Raw genomic sequence first — 18,895 nt, forward strand, 5'->3', positions numbered from 1 at the left:
TACGGCGGTATTTTATTTCTTATTTTTTGGGTAGAAAATGACTTACAAATATGAAACAAGCTATTTAAATAGTGAGTGTAATAGTAGGAAAATGCAATAAACAATACATATACAAACTTGAACGGTTTTTTAATACGAAAAACTTAGTTTATAAATATTAGTGTACTTACTTTTGTTGTTTCGCGTTTGTATGGAAACACCTCTCATGTCGATGCCGTTACACAGATTGATTGATCTTGTTGTGTTGTCTATGTGCTATACTTGCAAACGTTAGTTAAGTCATGGAGTAATAAATTTGGAATAAATAGCTTACGTTTTGGTGTACTTAAAATTTATAAAACAGGAATAAAACTCGAAAATAGAAATACCACCGTATTAGGAAGCGATTTTGACTACCGCCGTATTAGGAGCCTTTACCTTAATTCTATTACCCACATAGATCGTTTTCAACAGAAATTAATGATTTAGACTTTAAAGTACACCTCAAACTCGCAAGCATTTATTTTGGTATTCAATTAAGACTTCTGAAGAACATTTTAATCGTTAACACATAGATTTACCATATACCAGCAGTTTCAAGAGTAGTTTCTACGAAAGAAGATCCTAAATAAAAAATAAAATAGCGCTAAATGTAAATGTACGATTAGGCTATAAATAAGATTACGAGTTTAGAACCTTAGTTGTTTTTTTGAAATGTATATATAATATAATTTCGCTAATAAATATGCGAACAATTTAAATATTCGTGAAATTTTTCTTTGTTTACACAACAGCTAGCGCCGAGCTCAGAGGCAGGTGTCCATCAGAAGCGGGCGCTTGTCCACCCAGAGCGTCCCCGTGTAACAGCGACGATGAGTGCGGGGAACAGATCTGCTGCAATACTTCGTGTGGACAGGCTTGTGTGGACCCTTTGTATACTGGTTAGTGTTTAATTGTGAAATTGTAAGCGCGTAGTTCCCATAGGTGTCCAATGGAAGCGGTTGCTTGTTCATCCAGGGCGTCACCATATAATAGCGACGATGAGTGCGGGGAACAGATCTGCTCACTGCTGTAATACTTCATGTGGACAGGCTTGTGTGGACCCTTTGTATACTGGTTTGTATTTAATTGTGAAATTGTTAATGCGGTAAAGGGTATAGGTGTTCAGCGGAAGCGGGCGCTTGTTCACTCAGGGCATCTTCGTGTAGCGACACCTCGTTCTGAATCATACAAGCAAAAAGTTTTCGCTACAAAGCATAATAAAAATATGCAATTTTCTGACATCATTCATCGTTGCCTTATCGACCGGCCCGTAGAGTAGACTGGTCGAGGATCCTTTTTCCCATGGGATACGGATTAAGTATACTATAAATATAGACCAGAATTTTAGCCTCTATAGGATAGGATAAAGGTAAATATCCTTGATAACTAAATACACTCAAAATAGGCACACCAATGGATTGGTAATGGATTCATTATTTTCGCTTCACAGATCATTGCACTGTTTACGTAATGGCCGACCGAAATAATAGAAGTTCTGACCAACACTGGCACTCATTATTTACAAACATTGCTTACATAACAGACCCGTTAGTACTGCATCTAATATACATTGCATAATTGTTAACGACATGAATAATATTGTGATAAACTCAAACTCCAAATCTCATTGACGATCACGCGATGGTCTGAATTTTAATGGACGATCCAGAGCTTAAGTTGTATTAAGTTTTGCTGCGCGGTAGATGGGTATTCCCTTGGCTCTTGGAGTTACACTACCACATTGCAAATATTACCACTATATTATTTTTTAATTAATTTTACGCTGATTCACTTAGTTGAGTTTAATCCTACCCTATTTGAAGTCTAGACAGTATAGGCTAGACAATGTAGGCTAGGCCATCCTTCACTTCAACAAAAAAGCTTTATATAATTCTCTTTGATAGAACAATATGTTCCAAATTACACAAACAATAGACGCATTACTCATAAGCGATGCAAAAACAAATTAGCGAGAGCCACTGTAAATTATATTCCATGAATATTAAATAGAGTCGACAAAGGCAACGTAGCAATACCCGTGAAACGTCTAAATTACATTGGAGTGGGGTATATCCGGTCCCTTGCAAAATGGAGTTAGAATAGGTATTTTGGTCCAGTCCCCGTAACATGTTGAAGTCTATACAATCCCATTGCCAAATAAAGGCTTCCATGACGCAGATTTATAGCCTACCATGACTGTCGGGTTTTTAATCTATAGCGAAGGCTAAAGGCTTGTCGTGACAAGTAATTATTATTAAAAAAACAAAATACCCGACTGCACACTAAAAAAGAGTAAAACAAACCGCATACATATTTTTTTAAAGGGAAATTTAGAAAAAATATTATTATGTCTTTATCCCGTGGGACTTTTAGGATAAAATGTATCCTATGACACTCCCGTAATCAAGACAAATCTAACGATACCTCATACATCAAAATCCATCAAGCCGTTTAGGCTACAGGTGGTCACAAAGGAAAAGACATACATACATACTTACATACACTCGAAAAACATTACCCTCCTTCTTTGGCAGTCGGGTAAAAATGGGGTGTTCTCGCTCGATTTTAGTGTTGATAACGACACGATTTCTTTTAAATAGTTTTGTGTAGGTGTGGATTTATAGAACGCCAATGTCTTTTAATTTATCGCAGGTAATATTTTATCGTGATAATGTCTTAATTGTCTCATTGGGGTTAAATGAAATTTGGCATTAGAGTATAACAGTTAAAAATGTATTTTACCTGAATACTTTTGTAAGTAGTTTTATAACAATATGATATGAAGTATTTTTTTAACATTAAATTTAAACGAACAAAATTAGCCAAATTACATTTTATTGCGTATTTTTTTAACATTTGCATTTTTATCGCACCAAAAACAAATACTTTATTTAAACAAAACCTCGAATACTTTTAACCTCAAATATTCACCACATTATTCCTTCCAGGCTGTGAAAACATTAAGCTCTCGTCAGAGCGTATATCGCGCGCGCTAGCAGCAGAAAACACGCGTTCTGGCCGCGGCCTGAAGTCCCTTAGGACACCAAGGTGCAGGCAGAGTGACGGAGAGTTTGAAGAGATACAGTGCGATAATGAGATCGTCAGTTCTTGCTGGTGTGTGGACCCTGCGGGTTTTGAGGTGCGTATTCTTTTGGCTTTTTTGATGACACTTTTCATATGTTCAAGGATTGATCTTTTTTATTTTATTTGGATCATTCTAACATACAATACAAAATCTTTATAAAGGATTATTTATAAATTTAATGTTACTTTCAAAGTTTGTTTCGTAAATTTCATCATATTCTACTGGTAAGTAATTAGTTTCAAGTTCAAAGCTGGTAAATTCGTTATGCCGGTTCAATTAAATTTGATAACATGTTTACAAAATCTATCTACAGCTCTTCCAATTAATAATATATCCAAATGAAATTGAAATAATAATAACTATCGTGTAGGCTAACCGCTCATCTAACCAAGTAATTAAATAGCAATGCTACAATTTAGAAACCGACTAATCTAAATTATTTTTGGTATATTAAAAGTTTCTCTTCATAATAATATTTTTTTAATATTTACTATATGACGCATCAATGCTATACTGCCCTAATGATGGTTAAGATCTAAGCCATAAATACTGTTCCATATCATCTGTTACACCATAACCACAGGTGTGCCATAACTTCAAAGCTACTTATCGTAATTTTACAATTAATGAGGTATCATTAAATGCGTCTTAATTGACGTCTGATTATAGTCTGCATCAAATTAAATACAGATGCAACCATAATTATGATGTGTAAGCATACTACGACATACATAATTACGCACTTTGAGAAAGCGACTGTACCATCAGATGATTTCGTTCGCATTCGTGCATAATTTTCAGTTGTTTAACATTTAAATGCTAAAAAGATAAAATTATGCCCTAATCTCGCTACAGCCTACATCATAGAGGTTTTCTTTTCTAAAAAATTCTCTAAGGTAGAACGAAATGTTCTATCATACCTACGCATTTAAACGGTGAAAATGGATATATCTAAATAACTAAAAAACAATCAAAAAAAATACTTAATAAATATTTTTGAACTTTAAATATTTCTATTCTATTCTTATTTCTATTCTTCAGAACTTTATGTTTTCCTAGATCCCTGGTACCCGCGCGCCCGCTGCCGGCCTAGTGAACTGCACCCAAACGGCGGCCTGTTCCGCGCACATGTGCAGGATGTTCTGTCCGCTCGGGTTCGAACTTGATGCTCGAGGTTGTCCATTGTGCAAGTGTCGCGACCCGTGTACGGGAGTCACTTGCCCGGGACAGTTGTCGTGCCAGCTGGAGGAAACGCCCTGTTTGCGGCCGCCCTGCCCGCCCGTGCCGACGTGTGAGTATAGATACACCTCTTTGTTTGGTTGGGGTATGCTCTCCTGGTAGATTCAAATAACAGTGAAGTGAAGAATTAGGTAATACAATGTTTTTTTCTTGAAAATGAACATGAACATGAACACGAACACGAACATGAAAACGACCCATCAATTTTCTATCATTGAAAAATTGTGTGTATGAAATAAATATATTTTACATTATCATTTTCAGTCTTTTTTCTTCCATCAAAATCCATATCAAATCCAATACAAAATCCATTATTACAATAATTATAACCGATTTATTATATTAATTATTTACATCAGTCAGAATCGACATCCGAAATCGAAAATTTAACAATAATTCCAAAAGTTTTCAAACTTCGGTCAAGTGAATATTATAATAATAAATAATATTATATTATTATTAAAATAAACAAAATTATTATTAAAATAAATAATATTATATTATAATTAATATTATATTATTCATTGGGACGACAATAAATCTCATTTTGCAACCTTGTCCGCAATCCGGAACATTGTAAAAATTGCAATTAAATTATTTTTGTGCTGTATGATCGTGAAAAAAATTCCAAAAGTTCTGCAAACTTGGGAAAGTTTTCGATATAATATTTCATATCACGTATTAAATTTGCAACCAATCAAGTGTACGGAACATTGTTAAAATTGCAATTAAATTATTTTTTGCTGTATGGTCGTGAAAAAAATTCCAAAAGTACTGCAAACTTGACACAGATATCGGAAATATATACCGAACGCTTGTATAAATTTGCAAGCTTTTTCGTTGACCGGAACATGTTTATTTATGATTATTTTTAATTCGTGGTCATTTTTTTTCGAGTAAGGTGGTCTCGGAATAATTACAAAAGTTTTGGAACTTGGTTGCAAACTTCAAAAACATGTATTCTGATGCATTTATAAATTTGCAACCTCATTCAGTTTATTAAATAAAAAAAACATTAATATTCAATATCAAAAGATGTTCCGTACACTGAGATTGGTTGCATATGAAATATTATATCAAAAACTTCCCCAAGTTTGCAGAACTTTTGGAATTTTTTTCACGACCATACAGCAAAAAATAATTTAATTGCAATTTTAACAATGTTCCGGATTGCGGACAAGGTTGCAAAATGAGATTTATAGTCGTCACAATGTACTATTCACTTGACCGAAGTTTGAAAACTTTTGGAATTATTGTGAATTGATTGTCTTGACTGACTGGAGTAATTAACTTAAATCTATTCCTTTTTAAATTGAACTTTTTACGTATAAATGCTCGATTTCATAGTGCATTTTTATACGCTACAGATTTCATTGAAACATTTATATCAAGAAAGTATCGAGTTTTCCTACTTGAATTAACCCCAAATACACTCGCTCGTAGTATTACAACTGCCAGCTCATTTTATATCCAGCGTACACAAAAGTGACACTTCAAAAGGCTCCAGTTAATTATCTTAAAGCCCCGGAGCTCTTGCTTGACTGTCAGATCTTATTATTCTATAAATTACCTTGTCAGTTCCAAGCAAATTCACCATATTTTTGTGTGCACGTGTGTTATATGGCCACTCAAATAAAGCTGTTTCATTCTTCATAAAGCTGTTTTTGAATGAAAAGGGAATTATAATTTTCTATAGCCAAAGGGCATGTTGTACAAAGTGCATGTAAAGATTGCCTCTTTGTGCAAGATATTGCTAATTAAAACCACCGTTAGTGTAATCATCATATAAAACATTAATTAACTGGGATGCGTTTATATAAAAGCGCCTGTAAACAGTACTCAGCTTTCACAATAAGCCCTTAATATAGTTTTTAAACAACATTACGTTATAAGGAATTATTTATAGGCTCATTTTTAAAAGGAAAATGTGATATTTCAGGTAAAAGAGGACGTAGTCTTCAAAACATCTGTCCTGTTGGAGAGCCATTGCTAATATCAGAAACGAGTCGACCTTTCCTCTGCGGAACGGATCCCGGAAAACCAAACTGTCCCCCGCTATACAGATGCCTAGTTGAATCAGGTATCAATCGCCCATTGTCTTATTTACGCTTACCAAATACGCTTGAAAACAATGGATTATAAATACCGGAGTGCCAGTCGATTGTCACGGTTAATCATTGTTCACGCATGCCAATCTTATGTGATATAGTTGGCGCTTTTTGTGCAAAATACCAACATGCTCGATCGGAGTTTTTTGTTACACGCTCATCTAATTGGAATGCAATATCACGTGAAATGTTGATAAACGATTGTTGAAATAAACTCTCACTAACTTAATCTTTTATTTTAGCGCGAAAGTTGATATTTGGGAAATTTTATATCAATACAAAAATTTTTCCTTCAAACATTCAGGCATGTTAACTTTTTTTTCGAATATTCGAGATTCATTCTTATTCATTAATGTCATTCCGTATTTGATCCTTTTCTTTACATGATTCTTTTAAATAAAAGTTATTAGTTTCATAATGTCACCCGAGCCATTTTGTATTTCATTATTCAACTCATAAGTCACACATTTACAATTCCTTGCCTTCAGACTTCCAATTACTTAAATTCCAATTTACACCCAGGAAACGACTACGGCGTATGCTGCCCAGCGTCTCTAGAACTGCAAAAGGCAGGAACATGCCCAGTTCCTTCCACAACCGACCTGGACTGTGGCACCCCTTGTGCCCATGACCTGGAATGTCCTTCAATGCAGAAGTGTTGTGACGGTGGTGAATGTGGAAGACATTGTACATTACCACACAATGTGACCATGTGTAGGCAGCAGAAGATGTTGGCTGAATTATTGGTGGTCAGTGAGAAGGAAGGAAGGGGGTACGTGCCACAATGCGCTGATGATGGCTCGTTCCAGTCTAGACAGTGTTCGAGGAATGGATTGGTCTGTTGGTAAGTCTATAACTACATACATATATTGAATAGATTTCATATTACGGTGAATTTATCTTTTTTTGGTTAAGATTTTCAAAATTTACAGCATCTATAAATTTTTTACTTGATTCCAATTTAATTATGACTTTCATATATTTGTATTTGTTAATCATATTTTTCCGTATTCGTACTTACTCCCTTATTTGCTTATTGCATTGCATTATTGCATCAATAAGACTTATTTAGTTCCACACCACTTCAACTAACACAGAAACATCTGTTCTACAAAGGCAACATTTTGCCTGTGTTTTATAGAATAATTATCATGCCATTCCACTTTACCATAACATACATTCCAGGTGCGTTGACACTGAAGGCAACAAACTGCGCGGTTCCATGGGACCGTCTGCTACTGTAACATGCTCCCCCACCCCTCACCCCGCACGTACCGGGGGGCGAAGTCTCCAAGCATGTGCAAGAGCCCTATGCGCCGGTGTGTGCGAGTACGGGTACAAGAGCGGTGCGGACGGGTGTGCGACGTGCGAGTGCGATGACCCGTGCGAAGGGTTCCCGTGCGCCGGTGGGGAAGAGTGCGTGCGAGTGCGCGACGCGGACTGTACCGGCGAGTTCTGTACGGGGTATCCTGTGTGTGAGTACTATGCTCTTTATTGGGACTATCACGCGATAAATGAAATTATCATTTAAATTTTTTCAACTGTCACATGAACAATGTTTAAATTATTAAGTGGTAGTTAATAATATTATTTACAACAAAATTTTTCTTCAGTCCAGTTATTAAACCTTGCATATTCTTTAAAGTATTTTTACGCTTATAAAGTAATTTTCATGAAATTAAAATCTACCTACTGTTCAGTTTTCACACAATATTGTTTTATCCGAAATTACTACTCAGAATGACAGCACGCATTTTCAATATATTTCATACACCGTTTTATCCCACAATTTAAAATTTCCAGGTCGACCACGAGTGTCATACGAGAATCCTTGCGAAGTGGGTGTACCAGCTACAGACGAAGACGGCTCAGTAGTATCCTGCGGAACTCAACGTGACTGTCCTTTGGGACACATCTGTGTAACTGCGCGTAGATCTGGTGGGGATGTGTGCTGTCCTGATGTTGGCGCTGATAACTCTACTGATAGCGAGGTTATTGAGGTAAATAAATAATAAATAAAATACATTTATTTCATGCCATATAGTATGCCATGTAGTAATTAGTAACCTTTGGCCGGTTAACACCTGCTGGGTGTTTTATTTTAGCATTTCTGACAGTTGGCAAAATACAATGTGTTATTAAATAACCAACGCATATTTTCTTTCATTAGGGCATTGAATTATTATTTCCGTCTCTATTTAGCTTCCATACCTTGTATCGCGAAGATAAAAAAATACCCTTTATCATATTATGTCATGATATAAAATGAGAAAGGATATTTTTTTAATATTTAACATATGACGCTAAAAGTACTAAGTAGCTTTTGAAACATTAAAACTCACCAAAGCTTTGGTATAAGTGATAACCCAAATTTTCATGAAATTCCAGATTAACTTCGAATCATGTGGATCAGAAGCTGAAGCGATGTGCAGTCTGAACTCCACCGCGTCTTGCCTTGATGGGAACTGTGAAGATGGACTATTGTGTTGTTCCACGTCCAACTGTGGGCCTATTTGTGTGGACTCGGATAAGATTAAACTGCAAACGGATAGAGTTGATGATACGCCGACTAGTGAGTTGCTTTTACTACCCTCATATTTTAATGTATTTGTAAATGTAAATGTCTTAATAGTTCTTTTCTTAATAGTCTGGTGATTTGATTTTTTACTACCCTCATATTTTAATGTATTTGTAAATGTAAATGTCTTAACAGTTTATTATGTCTGGTGATTTGTTACAGTTTAATTTTTACAAATCAGGTTTTATTGGAATAAGATTGATACATCAAATTAAAGGAATTATTGCATGATGTTAGAGGTTCAAATAGGGTTGTTTTAATTTTTACCACACCTTACCAACACAAAAGATCAGTGTCAAATACATAATAGTATGTAAATGCTACTGAACTACACTAACTTACTTAAATCAGAATGCGTCATATCTATAATGTATCGTATTTTACCATTCCAGTGTGCGAATACTTACGCGACTTTGACGAAAAAATGGAGGGTACTGTAGATGGTATGAAGCTTGCCCTTCCCGCACCGACTTGTGAAGCAGATGGCTCCTTTACATCACGTCAATGTTCAAATGGCCGCTGCTGGTGTGTTGACACCTTTGGCACTGAGATACCGGACACTGCTAGCAATGGAACTGATATAGATTGTGACAAGTGAGTTAATTTAGCAATAGTTGTTTCATAATATGTATTAGTTCTCCCCATTTACTTGTGAGCTGGATGGCTCCTTTACATCACGTCAATGTGCCAATGGCCGCTGCTGGTGTGTTGACACCTTTGGCACTGAGATACCGGACACTGCTAGCAATGGAACATAATATATAGATTGTGACAAGTAAGTTACTTAAGCAATAGATATATTTTAACCCTCCTTTAAAATAACTAGCGTGTGTTAATAGCATGTGTGCCGAGCACACGTGTCACAAGTGAAACTTCTTTGGCAAGATTTAAGGTAGCGAAATCGCCTTACTCCTTGACGTGACGGTATTGCCGTGACGCGTCCTTAAAATCATATTCTCATCACACATACAAGTTTCGCTTTAATCAACTTTTGCATTTATTTATTTCGATTTTTGTAATGCACTTTTGTCTCTGTATATATTTTTTTTAGTTGACTTTGCACGCTATAAGCACTTTTTATTAGTTCACTACTTATATTTAAAAAAATATCACCAGGGTCCGCTCCGAGCTATCCTGTCTCGAACTCACCTGCCGCATGGGCTGCGACTACGGGTTCGAAGTTGGCGCCAACCGCTGCCCCACGTGCCGGTGCCGGGACCCGTGCGCTGACGTCACGTGTGCTGAGGGCCGCGCATGCGCATTGGTGGATGTGGCGTGTGACGCGGACTACTGCCCGCCTGTACCTGCTTGTGAGTGTGGTTATGACTTGGTCATATTAGTGGGACTCTAATTCAAATTCAATTTTTTTTTTTTTTTCAAAAATGCGACTTTGGCTGTTTGCAGATTATATTACTTATGGCAGTTACCTACTTCAAGTAGGATTTTACAACGATTTCCAAAATTGTAAATAATGAAATAAGTTAAGCCGTGTCTGTTGTGTGCTTGTAAGTTGCGTATAGTGATTGATTGCAGTGATCATTTTAATTATTGAATAGTTAAAAATTTCCATTTAAAGATTTATGATAATGGTAAAGTTGAAAATTATGACAAATAAATAGTCCCAAAATATAAATATTGATGTATTTAATACTTTTGGCCCTATGATAACTCAAGTTAAATTATTCAAGGTCTGCCCCGCAAAACTGGTCAATGCCCGTACCTAGTCCCTTGGACGGGTGCGTGCGAGTGGGCGTGTCGTTCGGACAGCGAGTGTTCTGGGGAACAGCGGTGTTGTGCGACTGGATGTGGTACTGCGTGTACTGATGTGAAGCACCATTCGCCTTGTCAGCAGAGGAGGTAGGTGGAAAAAATAAAAAAAAGCAAACATTTAAATTATAGAATCCGAATGCAACAATAAAGAAAAGTGAGCTACTTAGCAGTCAATAAATAAATGTGGCAATGGCTTTTCAGTGACAAAAATAGATATAATCTATCTGGATCAATTTTAATTTTTAGCCTTAATAGTTTAATTTTTTATATAATTAAATATCTTATATTAGCTTCATATTGTATTTTAATTTTATGTACTGTGTTTGAATTATATTGTCATTGTACTGTATTCTAATTGTATTGTGTGTTAATTGTGTTACTTCAACTGTGTGGAGTCAAATAAATTATCTTTATCTTTTTTTTTATCTTTAATTTCAGAGCTCTAGCGCTCCACAAAGCGGCGGAAAGCGGAAACCCGCCCGCTTGGAGCTGGGTGCCAGAATGTACGGAAGATGGCGCCTACGAGCGAGTGCAGTGTAAGGGCACTGAGAAAACTTGCTGGTGTGTTGACGTGTCTGGCAATGAGGTAATTATTAGTTCTTTTTTTTATATATTTTAATTTTTAATAAGCGTTTTTTCTTGTAATTATATAAGATATATGAAAAAAATAAACATCTTTACATACTTACAATAATAAAACGTCTCTTACTGCTAATTTTTGATACTAGAAGATGTTGCCAATTTTAATTGTCTTTGTTAAACTTTAACTTAAATAGTGTCTATATATTTTTCAAAATATCTGCACATACCTATTTTATATATTTTCATAGTAAGTGTTTATATGTGTACTGTGTATCGAAAATTTGGAGGGTGTTTCTATGTAAATGTTACGTGTTATTTACTAAAATTTCACCCACAGATCCCCGGCACCAGATCAACCAACTCAACTCCCCCTTGCGACAGCCCACTCGAGTGCCCCACCACACACTGTTCGCACACAACCTGCCCGCACGGACGGGAACTAGACAGCACAGGCTGCCCCACCTGTGCGTGCAGAGACCCGTGCGCGGAGACCAAGTGCCGCGCGGACGAGACGTGCGAGCTGCTGCCCGTCGAGTGCGAGGTACGTACAGTACACGTCACGTAAAAAGAACGCTGGATGAAAGTGATGGGGTGTGTTTGCACATGAATCGAGTTTTGCACGAAAGCTATGTGCCGATTATTTTATTTTTGAACTAGACTCGCGAATCGTGGCTTCGCAATTACCTATTTGTTATTTTTATACCACCTCATAACACCAAATAGACCGATAAATCGCCAACGCGCAGCCATCCGTCAGCGTTCTTTTTACTTGACGCGACCTGTCCTAGTGTCTGCCCCACCTGTGCAATTCTACCCACTCGAGTGCCCCATCACGCACTGCAGCCTGCCCCTACTAATTTTACACAAAATATTGTTTTTAAAAATAATTGTTTTTGTTCTTCTTTTGTGTTCATAGGAATCTTGTTAATTGTAACTTTCTGTAATTTTTTTAACGAAAACATAAAAATTATCTATTATATAAAACTTATCTAAAAACCGTCAATATACTGTCGGATCTTCATTTAATGTTTTTTTAACGCTAAATTGATCACCGTTTTGTTAAAAAAAAACTCACAAATACTTATAATTGTGGTTAGTCACTAAACCCGTTATTCTATTTAAAAAAAAACATCCCCTCATCATCACAACCACTGAATCTACATTATCTTTTATCATCTAACATCAATAAACATTCACCAGGGTGACACGTGTCCCCCGCTCGCGCGCTGCTCCCCGCGCCCCCAGTGCCCGTGGGGCTCCGCCCTCACGGCGCCCGACGGCTCAGTGCTGCGCTGCGGGCCGAGCGCCGCCGCCTGCCCCTCTACACACGCCTGCCGCTTCGCCCCTCACGACTCCGCCCCAGCTGTGTGCTGTCCTAAGCCACGTGAGTATATCATTTGTATATAGACCACGTACACATAATCCCCAAACTTAATAGTGAAACTACTGACATCTTGCGCGTAGTGCAGTTCGACAATAGTGTCATCTTGCGCGTAGTGCAGTTTGACACTATTGCCATCTTTCGCTTAGTGCAGTTCAACACTAGTGTCATATTGCTCGTAGTGCAGTTTGACACTAATGTCATCTTGCTCGTAGTGCAGTTCGACATTAGTGTCATCTTGCTCGTAGTGCAGTTTGACACTAATGTCATCTTGCTCGTAGTGCAGTTCGACACTAGTGTCATCTTGCTCGTAGTGCAGTTTGACACTAATGTCATCTTGCTCGTAGTGCAGTTTAACACTATTGTCATCTTGCTCGTAGTGCAGTTTAACACTATTGTCATCTTGCGCGTAGTGCAGTTCGACACTAATGTCATCTTGCTCGTAGTGCAGTTCGACACTAATGTCATCTTGCTCGTAGTGCAGTTTGACACTAATGTCATCTTGCTCGTAGTGCAGTTCGACACTAGTGTCGTCTTGCGCGTATTGCAGTTCGACACTAGTGTCAGCTTGTTCGTTGTGCAGTTCAACACTAATGTCATCTTGCTCGTAGTGCAGTTTGACACTAATGTCATCTTGCTCGTAGTGCAGTTCGACACTAGTGTCGTCTTGCGCGTATTGCAGTTCGACACTAGTGTCAGCTTGCTCGTTGTGCAGTTCAACACTAATGTCATCTTGCTCGTAGTACAATTTGTCAATTTACTTAAACTGACAGTCTTTCACATTTTATACCCAGAAAAACAACACATCAATCTATACAAATTGCATTAATCTACAGGTACTGTATGTTTCGAGAACAAGGACGAAGGCGACTGTTCAGACGCTAAAGGTCTGAACGCAACGAGATGGTTCTTTAACCCAGAACGCAATCGCTGCGAGAGATTCAAGTATAACGGTTGTTCTGGCAACCACAACAATTTCCGAACGAAAGAAGAATGTAATGCTGTGTGTCCTGGTGAGTTAAAAATATAAAAAATGTAAAAAAATATCGGCTGAAATAGGTATCCTTAGTGGTAACTTAGTGCTAATAAATTACGAGATATTGCAATATTTTTATTTTCTATTTCAGCTGTACAATCTATGTAAATATACTACTTTTTACTCTGTCTGTATCATATATCTATATTATAAACTTTAATATATTCTTTTTAATACCATTTTGACCTTATCTTATTCCATTTTGAGGAAAGGAAAATATATTTTCACAGGCTTATTATTTTTATTCCTTCAATCTGTCTACTATAGATAAGATAAAAAAGCTTTTTATTTTAAAATGCCTCAAACTTTTATTATATCTTCTTATAATCTACCTTTTATCACTTTTCTATCTAATTCAATGCTTTATAACAGTGGAAGGGGATACAGCAAAATTGACCCAAAAGAAGATTGGACCCATGTTGACTGAACCAGAAGGCATGGTCATTTTTATTAATTTCATACATTGTATTCAGCAGTTCATCATCATCATCATCAGCCCATATACGTTCCCACTGCTGGGACACGGGCCTCCTATGAGGGTACAGGCCATAATCCACCACGCTGGCCAAGTGCGTGTTGGCGGATGACACATGTCGTCGAACTTTTTAATTCTTCGACATGTCGGTTTCCTCACGATGTTTTCCTTCACCGTTCGAGCAGTGGTGATGTTACAACATGCGCAGATAAATTGAAAAATCAATTTATTTCCTGCGCGCTCGCCTGGTCTCGAACCACGGACTTATCGATTCGAAGTCCGAGGTCTCACCACTGAGCCACCACTGCTCTCTGCTCTCTGCTGTATTCAGCAGTGTTTAACAATATTTTGGGTACAATATTCATCCTAGAAAATACATCTCATACGGTTCAGCACTTCATATTGCTTTTACACTCTCTAATATCAGCTGATATTCACCATATGACCATATTATTATCCAGGGTGTCTGGTAAATAGAACGACAAACTTAATGGAGAGATAAAAAGAATGAGCTCTTTAGAAAATTTGCCATTTGTGATTGCTTTTTTGAAGTGAAACTTCTTTATCGGGGTTGGAAAAAAATTTAGTGTAACATTTTTTCGTTACGCGTGACATTTTTCCGTTACGCGCCATCTTTTTCTTATCCCTACCACGCCAGATTCGACGTATTTCTGTAAAGTTGCATATAGTATTTTTTTTTAAATAAGGTCATAAAGAAGTTTCACTTCTTACGTGTGTACACTAGTACACGCAAACATTTTTTATGAAATATTTAAAAAACAAAATAGTTTTACTTTTACCAAGGCCACTGTATCTTTGTTTGTTCAATTATCCATTTATCTCACCTGTAACTTTGTCCTACAAAAACCAGACATCTCAAACCCGTCCGTCTCAAAGACCATCGTATTCCATCGTCATTTATCCGTAAGACATATTATAAAGAACAATATTTTAATAAACCATTGTTCCATTAGTACTAAGTCCGTGTGAGAGACTGCGAGAGAAGAACGAAGGAGCCGCCCAGAAGTATGGAAAAGGCACTTTTATACCCAAGTGTGATGCTGTAGGCGGCTGGGAACCGGTGCAGTGTATGTCGCATATAGGTAAGTTTCTGAATAATAATGATGTATTTTCCTTTGTGTTTATTCTGTTTCTGTGTATTTGATGTTTATGACAATTAATTTCCACTGCTTTTCCCATTTGATAGCTCATAATTGAACTATATGGGAGTTTTGAGCTCGAGTCTTCTATTGATTTATTTTTTTAAATTTTATTTATTTTAATAAAGTTTGCGGTGTGGTGAAAAAAAAAATCTTATCAATTTTTTGAACGCTACTTTATATATAACTATACTATAATTTTAAGTGCAATTATGCATAAAAATTAATGCCTTCTTATTAAAAATAATTTTTATATAACGTTAATTCTAATTTGTCTCGATTTTGTACGACACATCATCATTTATTTACCAGACGTATGCTGGTGTGTGAACGCCCGCGGTTCCCCACAAAAGGGCTCGCTGGTGCGCGGCGCGAGACCCAACTGCAACTTCCGGCAGGCGCGCAAGTGGGCAGCTGACCCGCTTGATGAAAGAGCTAGAGCTGATGAGGGTATGTACACACACAGATACACACACGCATAGACAGATATACACAAACACACACGCACTCACACAAACATACGATTGTGTATGTTACAGATACACTCAAACAAATGCATACATGTACGCAAGTCGCAAGCACTTATACACGCAAATAGGGACAAGTATGTTAACACACAGAAATTAATGTAAACACGCACATTTGAAGGGTAATACAGATGCAAACTCGCACACATGAACGTAAATACGCAAACATGAACACACACCGTCACACGCATAATATAAACGTGAACTCGCATACAAGAACGTACACTCGCATACATTAACGTAAAAACGATACATGATCACAAACTCGCATACTTGAACACAAACCAGCATACATCCAGAACAACTTTAAAAAAATCCATCTAAGTTACTGCATTTTTGTATTGGTGAACTAAACCATAAACTCTCTATTTGCAGTTCTAGAAGAATTAATTCGACAAATGACAGCATATAGAGTGGACGAATTCGACGATGACATTGAAGAGTTTGACAGTCTTGAACTATTGGAACAGCACAATGATGGAGCTTCAACAGAAGGTTCCAAGGAAGATACTTCAGTTCTCGCTGAGGTTGTGGAGCCGAAGGTTGAGGTCACCAGGAGGAAGGAACTGCCGATTATAGTGCACAAGGAAAAGGTCGCGTTTAAGACGAAATGCCAGATGATGCAAGAGGAGAATGAGAATGGTGAGTTGAACTGGAGATTGTTGTAGCTACTACGTGGGGAAAAGAGTTACATATTGTCAAAGTTAGATCTGTTATTAGCTCATTAAATTTTTTGGGGAGATTTTTTTTGGGCTCAAACTGTCGTTATTTTTGTAATTTTTGTATGTATATAATTTTTGAGCGAAATACAACTAAAACGACTGTCAAGTAAACTTTTTTCTTCTATCATAGCAACAGCCAGTAAGATGAATAAAAAATTCTGACACAAAAAAAAGAAAACTGTCAATTTGATACTATCAAATTCAAACTTCCCGCCAATTCTATAATTTTTTGAAGTGAAAACTTCTTTAGCGGCATTGAGCACTTTTTCTGTAATGGGTATAAAATCTTAAACTCGCGTCAGGACACGTGACCTGATCGAAAAAGCGTAAGACGGATGGAGAGTAGACAGCTATCCCTTCTCTAATACGCGCGTTTTCACTTCTGCCGGCACTACCGGAGTGCAACCCGTCTGTTTTTAGGGTTCCGTAGCCAAAATGGCAAAAACGGAACCCTTATAGTTTCGTCATGTCCGTCTGTCCGTCTGTCCGTCTGTCCGTCTGTCACAGCCGATTTACTCGGAAACTATAAGTACTACAGTGATGAAATTTGATGGGAATATGTGTTGTATGAACCGCTACAAAAATATGACACTAAATAGTAAAAAAAAGAATTGGGGGTGGGGCCCCCCATACATGTAACTGAGGGATGAAATTTTTTTTTTCGATGTACATACCCGTGTGGGGTATCAATGGAAAGGTCTTTTAAAATGATATAAAGTTTTCTAAAAAACATTTTTCTTAAAGTGAACGGTTTTTGAGATATCAGCTCTCAAAGTCGTAAAAAGTATGTCCCCCCCCCTCTATTTTTATAACTACGGGGTATAAAATTCTAAAAAAAATAGAGGTGATGCATGCTAATTAACTCTTTCAACGATTTTTGGTTTGATCAAAGTATCTCTTATAGTTTTTGAGATAGGTTGATTTAACTGTAATTTTACCAGGTGTATAAATTGACATAATAAGTTTATTATATTTGCTGCTACGGAACCCTTTGTGCGCGAGCCCGACTCGCACTTGGCCGGTTTATTTTTCTCACCAACCATCGACAGTGTCAAATTCAAACTTTTCGCCAATTCTATAACTTTTTTTCTCACCAGCCATTGACAGTGTCAAATTCAAACTTCTCGCCAATCCCTTAACTTTTTTTCTCACCAGCCATAGAGGGGTGGAGTCCGCGCTGCCAGTCGGACGGCGCGTTCGCCCCGCGGCAGTGCGCGCGCGGCCGCTGCTGGTGCGTGGACGCGGCGGGGCAGAGGCGCGCGCACGCGGGGAATGTGCCCGACGCACCGCTGCCCGACCCTTGCGGTGAGTGCACGTGTTATAGTTTATACTGTTTGTATTAATTTCTGAATAATGTTTATAATAATCTTTACTTATATTGCTAACTTTTTACCAAAAGAGATAAGCGGTGGCAATGCTGCTAAAGTGATAATGATTTTATCAAAATTGCTATAACTAAATGTAATTTTTTATAGAGACTATATTTTAGAATAACCTGTTAGAAGACTATTGAAGTGAAACTTCTTTATCGGGGTTGGAAAAAAATTTAGTGTAACATTTTTTCGTTACGCGCCATCTTTTTCTTATCCCTACCACGCGTGATTCGACGTATTTCTGTAAAGTTGCATATAATAAATTATTTTTTGAAAAATAAGTTTCACTTCTTACGTGTGTACCTACACTAGTACACGCACACATTTTTGAAGTGAAACTTCTTCACCGGGTTTGGAAAAAAATTTAGTGTAACATTTTTTCCATTTATATAGATAATGTTAAAGACAAATTACTGTAATTAATTATCCATATAAAAATGAGGAATTGAATATTTTACTAATAAAAAAATATGTAAAATAAAATTCAATAATTTAAATTATTATTAAACACACGTATTTTTATCCCCACAGAAATAACCCAAATCGAATCCGCGCAACTAGAACTAGAAATCATCGGAGCCGACTCTACCACGGGCGATAAAGCGCGCTCTACACTTGCGTCGCGACTCGCGGAGCTCGGGGCAAGAGTTGCAGTGTCTGTGGCGAAGGAGCGAAATGTTGTCAAGTTGCGGGCGTTGTTGAGCGGCGCTAGAGCTGCGGACCTCGTGTATCATGTGGAGTCTATGGTAAATGGGGTTTATAATTTTGTGTATTATGGTCATCTGGTGGTCGGTATGAAGAAAAAGTATTAACTAAATTTATTAGTACACGTTTATTA

The 18,895-nt window shown here is 37.3% G+C and overlaps 1 protein-coding gene across 4 annotated transcripts in view; it reads left to right on the top strand.

The window, feature by feature from the left end:
• The window catches only part of LOC123699998 (neurogenic locus notch homolog protein 3), a 66,016-nt gene that overhangs the window by 45,959 nt on the left and 1,162 nt on the right, over positions 1 to 18,895 (top strand). Inside the window, exons 3-23 of one of the 4 annotated variants that reach the window (XR_006752583.1) lie at positions 774 to 920; positions 2,970 to 3,160; positions 4,166 to 4,397; positions 6,285 to 6,425; positions 6,976 to 7,297; positions 7,639 to 7,928; positions 8,257 to 8,453; positions 8,842 to 9,025; positions 9,424 to 9,625; positions 10,148 to 10,341; positions 10,720 to 10,888; positions 11,240 to 11,387; positions 11,721 to 11,924; positions 12,584 to 12,767; positions 13,601 to 13,777; positions 14,173 to 14,235; positions 15,250 to 15,378; positions 15,748 to 15,885; positions 16,338 to 16,604; positions 17,840 to 17,989; positions 18,589 to 18,807. Coding sequence is in view for 3 of the 4 variants with exons in the window: in XM_045647077.1 (XP_045503033.1) it covers positions 774 to 920; positions 2,970 to 3,160; positions 4,166 to 4,397; positions 6,285 to 6,425; positions 6,976 to 7,297; positions 7,639 to 7,928; positions 8,257 to 8,453; positions 8,842 to 9,025; positions 9,424 to 9,625; positions 10,148 to 10,341; positions 10,720 to 10,888; positions 11,240 to 11,387; positions 11,721 to 11,924; positions 12,584 to 12,767; positions 13,601 to 13,777; positions 14,173 to 14,235; positions 15,250 to 15,378; positions 15,748 to 15,885; positions 16,338 to 16,604; positions 17,840 to 17,989; positions 18,589 to 18,803 (3,944 nt within the window). In the remaining variant the exon portion in view is untranslated. Of the gene's footprint in view, positions 1 to 773; positions 921 to 1,054; positions 1,096 to 2,969; positions 3,161 to 4,165; positions 4,398 to 6,284; positions 6,426 to 6,975; positions 7,298 to 7,638; positions 7,929 to 8,256; positions 8,454 to 8,841; positions 9,026 to 9,423; positions 9,626 to 10,147; positions 10,342 to 10,719; positions 10,889 to 11,239; positions 11,388 to 11,720; positions 11,925 to 12,583; positions 12,768 to 13,600; positions 13,778 to 14,172; positions 14,236 to 15,249; positions 15,379 to 15,747; positions 15,886 to 16,337; positions 16,605 to 17,839; positions 17,990 to 18,588; positions 18,808 to 18,895 lie in introns of those variants that run through there. The other 3 variants (XM_045647077.1, XM_045647079.1, XM_045647078.1) reach the window with 3 other exon arrangements.

This window comes from Colias croceus, chromosome 18, assembly GCF_905220415.1.
Source record: "Colias croceus chromosome 18, ilColCroc2.1".
Taxonomy (NCBI): domain Eukaryota; kingdom Metazoa; phylum Arthropoda; class Insecta; order Lepidoptera; family Pieridae; genus Colias; species Colias croceus.